General features: G+C 36.4%; 1 protein-coding gene across 1 annotated transcript in view; it reads left to right on the plus strand.

Annotated features, from left to right (window-relative positions):
• BIRC6 (baculoviral IAP repeat containing 6) overlaps positions 1 to 4288 on the plus strand; it is a 157671-nt gene that overhangs the window by 2414 nt on the left and 150969 nt on the right. Inside the window, exons 4-5 of the mRNA XM_027898852.1 lie at positions 2715 to 2886; positions 3635 to 3816. Of these exons, the coding sequence (XP_027754653.1) occupies positions 2715 to 2886; positions 3635 to 3816 (354 nt within the window). The remainder of the gene's footprint in view (positions 1 to 2714; positions 2887 to 3634; positions 3817 to 4288) is intronic.

Below are 4288 nucleotides of genomic sequence, written 5' to 3' on the forward strand. Positions count from 1 at the left end.
TTATTTTGATTCCTAATCTAAAGGCCTAACAGCATTCATAGATCAAAGTCATAAATGTTCCTTTAGATATTTGACTGGACTTGGATCTTAGCGTTATGGAATTAGTGCTGTGATGCATGTGTTTACCACTCTCACTTTATAGCTGCAGATAAAAGTGTTAGTTTAGTGTCATTTAGAAACTATTTGGGGGTTTTGCTGCGCTCTAGGAGATTCTTGTCAAGAGAATTACTGACTTTGATATGTTTTAGTGCCCTTCCTGGCTAGCAGTTTTCAAGGTGAAATACCTGTTTTCAGTAATACGAAAAATAAGGGTGCTACTGTCAACATTAACCTACATCTCCTCAGGATGGTGGCCACACATATTCAAGTGGCAACCACTTTCTCTTAAGCTCTAAAGCTTTGAGGCCTAATCTGTCTATAGCAGAGAAATGGAGACAAACTTTTTCATTCTTTTACTTCTTGAAATGTGAGGCTACTTCTCTAATTAGTTTGGTCCATCTCGATGCCTGCAGCCGTGGGGGTACAGCAGATGCTGCTTAGACTGTTATGAATTCTCCAAACAAGTTTGTTTCCTGTAATATTTTTGAAGGTCAGATTTTGATCACAGGAAATTGCTGATCTCTGTTCTGTATTCTTTGAAACAAAGAAGGTGCGGGGTAAATGTTCCTTTTCTCAGATTCTTAATTTCTGCGATCTGATGTTTATTTGCTTTTATTTTAAGTTTTCAGGTTCCTAGTTCTAAGATTGTTATCGATGATATACCAGAATGTAGTATGCTATTGGGCTTGCACTTCTAGCGTGCTACCACCCTGCCAGGTTCCCTTACAGGAACCGACAAAAGGCCAAATGACTTTTTTTTTTGTAAGTTGTTTTGTTTTTAATCCTGAACAAATAGGCCAGAGATACTGGGAGAAGCTTTGATCCACCTGTGCCAAGACTGAGAAGCAAAATCATTAAAAACTTTGAATGAGTATTTCTCCTTCCACCATCCAAAATAAAATACAGCTGAAGGAATTATGGCTAAAATGAGAGTAACAGTTAGATTTTGATAATCTGCCTTAAGTAATTTGGTGAGTTTATGTGAAGCTTTTGAACTGCGGTTTGTGAAGATGCAGATCACTGCATATTGCTGGTAAACTTATCCAGGCTGGACAGGCAGTACATGATGTTAGCGTGCCACCAGTGCATTTTTCAAAGGGTATTGGTCGGAGTCCTTTGGCAGATTGTTAAATATTGATCCTGAGTTAGAAAGGACACATCTGACAATACTTTTGAAAATCATTTAACTTTCCTAGGCATTTCTTCTGCTGTAGTTACTTCTTAGTGGTGACTTGTAAATTTTTCAGTTTCCTAGTTCTCAATCTACTATTATAATCATATGGCCAACCATAAGTAGACTGTTTTATAGTTTGTGACTAGTAACAGAACCACCTTGAAATGTATTTTTTGAACTTACAAAGTTAAACTCCTGGAAGTTCCATTGACTTAGACTAAGGGAACTTGTTTTGGTTTTATGTACTTCAAATAAAATGCAGCTGTAAATAATTTTCTAGAGATAATTTGGCCAAAGCCTTTCTGTAAATGTAACCAACAAAGAATATACCAGGACAGTGAAAATCATAGCCGTTAGGCACAATTTCTTGTGCTGTAATGATAACTTCTTGTTTTGTTTCTTAACAGAACAGAAATACTACATTGATTAGGCATGTTGTCTGCCTCTTTAGTAATCTTTATTGGCTTCTAATGATTTGGACTACTTACTTAGATGATATTAGCCTTTTGCTGGTTTAGACATGAGATTTCACTGCAGAAAACATAAAATAAGAATGGTCTAGCCTGGAAAGCCCCAAAGACTGGGGCTTCTACAAACTGCTGAACTCTTAGTCATAGGGCATGAGCAGCTTGACAGGAAATAAGGCAAGTGCAAAAGAACGTGTTGTGGTGTTGGCAGTGCCAGAAAGGGTGAGCTGCTTTTCCCGTTTTCTCTGGGAAAGAGGAGAAGTAATGGGATAAAGAAAGCATCCTGTAGTGATCCATCACTTGGATCACTCTGGACAGACTGCAGAAAACATCAGAATCTGCTGAGGTTTCTAGTGCATGAGATACCTTCCGGTTTATTTACATAACAGTTTCCAGCGCATTGTTGAAATTAATACTTTTAAAGACGTTACAACTTGTATTTGAATTTTTGTAAAACCCGTTACTTTCCTGTAGAATAACTTACTTCCTTGCCTGCAGCCTTGTTGTCTGCAGAAGGTCTTGTGTGAGGAACTCAAATGTATTGGCAAAAACGCAGTTCAAAACTAGTTGATTTGCCATTCAGAGAATGCTTTTTTGGCAAGGAGGAACTAAAGACTTTACAACTGTCAAGTGATTCCAGAACTCTTGAAGTGTTTCTGACTGTTATGGCAATGATTACAATTGCAGTATCCTTAATGCAGGCAAAGCCTGTGTTTTGAGACTGTATGAGTCATTTTTTCAAAAATTTTGGTGAGAAGGGCACCGGACAACTGTCCTTGACCTGCATTTTTGAGAGAGAATGGAATGTGGTCAGATTCACGTGCCCTAAAATTTCCAGAAGTTTTTATTTTCATTTAACTATATCAAAACATGAAGATGACAGAATTACATAGCTGTCCTTACCTGGATATTTTACTGTATTCTAGCTACCGAAATGGTGATTTTTAATTATTTATAATAAAAATGGTATCCAGTGTCTGAGGAAAGAGGAGAACAGGCAACAGGACATGATTAATGCAAAATTTAATGGAACTCCTGTTCCTGTGCAACAAGAAGACATCTATGTTGACAATCCAGCAATTTCAGCTTTGCCCTTTGGGGAATGTGTCCATATAACTTACACACAGTCCACTTCTGTAGCAGCAGGTTACACTTCCTGTGAATTAAAGCAGGTAGCATAGTACATGGATTGCGGTTTTCTGATCCATCCAGCCTTAGTCACATATATAATAATAATAATAGTAGCAATGTCAAGTAACATTAAACATTCCTGGGGATAATATCCATTGCCATAGCCTTTCCTTATTTATCTGCTGATAGTCTTCCTCCACCCCCACCAAACTTCTCAAACCTGTTACTGATACCACTTGTGCTCACTGAGCAGAAGTAAGGTACCTTAGCGTCTCAAGGAATACATTAACATTGGTACATGTTACATGCCGTGTTTAGTCTTCAGAAATTTGAGTATTGTTTTGCTTGATGAAATGGTGCCTTAATGGCAGTTCAGCAACTGTGTCGTAGTTTTCATGCTGATTTGTGCAATTAAATTCTTATTATTGACTGTCAGCTAATATCAAGTGTGCCAGGCAACTACATTAGGCTTGAAAACACTAGTGTAGGCCTTGTGGTAGGAGTAGGACTTGAGTAATGGCTTCCATTGTAGGAATAAAATAGTTGTGGTTGTTGATGGGATGTATAGATTTTGGTATTTTTTTTAATGTAGGAAATGAAAGTTTGGTGAAAGTAGTGGTAGCTAAAATGCTAGGTTTTTATCATCTCAAGAAGTAAAGATTTTACCAGAGTGTTACGTCATTTTGCAGAACAGGTATTAAAGGTCTTTTATATAAAAGCTGTTTTCTAATTGGATCTTGCTTTTTTGTCTTTCCCTTTATAGCTAAACCAGGTGGACGGGTGAAATGTCAGTATATTTCTGCTGTGGATAAAGTGATCTTTGTGGATGATTATGCAGTAGGATGTAGGAAAGATCTCAATGGCATCTTACTGTTAGACACAGCTCTGCAAACGCCTGTTTCAAAACAAGATGATGTGGTTCAGCTTGAATTGCCAGTTACAGAGGTAAGGTGTGGAGAGGGGGAAAAAAAAAAAAACGAGATATGTAAATAACTCTGTCAGAAATACTGAAACCAGACGTTTGACCCTGAGTTTCTAGGGTAATATTAACAGCATGTAATGGAAAAGTTTCTTACTTATTACCTGTCGGTAGGTTTCTGCAGTTAACTGTATCTCAAACAAGTAAGAGTGTGCCTCAAGAACATATTATTTCAGGTGAAAGAACTTCTCAGTGACCAGAGATAAGGACAAGTTTCCTGAGCTTTGTCAGTGCTTGAATGTGGAATCTGTATACACTCCTAGAAGTCAGTTGGGTATCCTTGATTTTCTTTTCTTTTTTTTTTTGTTTTTTTTTTTTTTTTTTTTTTTTTTTTTTTTTTTTTTTTTTTTTTTTTTTTTTTTTTTTTTTTTTTTTTTTTTTTTTTTTTTTTTTTTTTTTTTTTTTTTTTTTTTTTTTTTTTTTTTTTTTTTTTTTTTT

This window comes from Empidonax traillii, unplaced genomic scaffold (genome assembly GCF_003031625.1).
Source record: "Empidonax traillii isolate 1590-97213 ecotype Southwest subspecies unplaced genomic scaffold, ASM303162v1 scaffold626:size867168, whole genome shotgun sequence".
Taxonomy (NCBI): domain Eukaryota; kingdom Metazoa; phylum Chordata; class Aves; order Passeriformes; family Tyrannidae; genus Empidonax; species Empidonax traillii.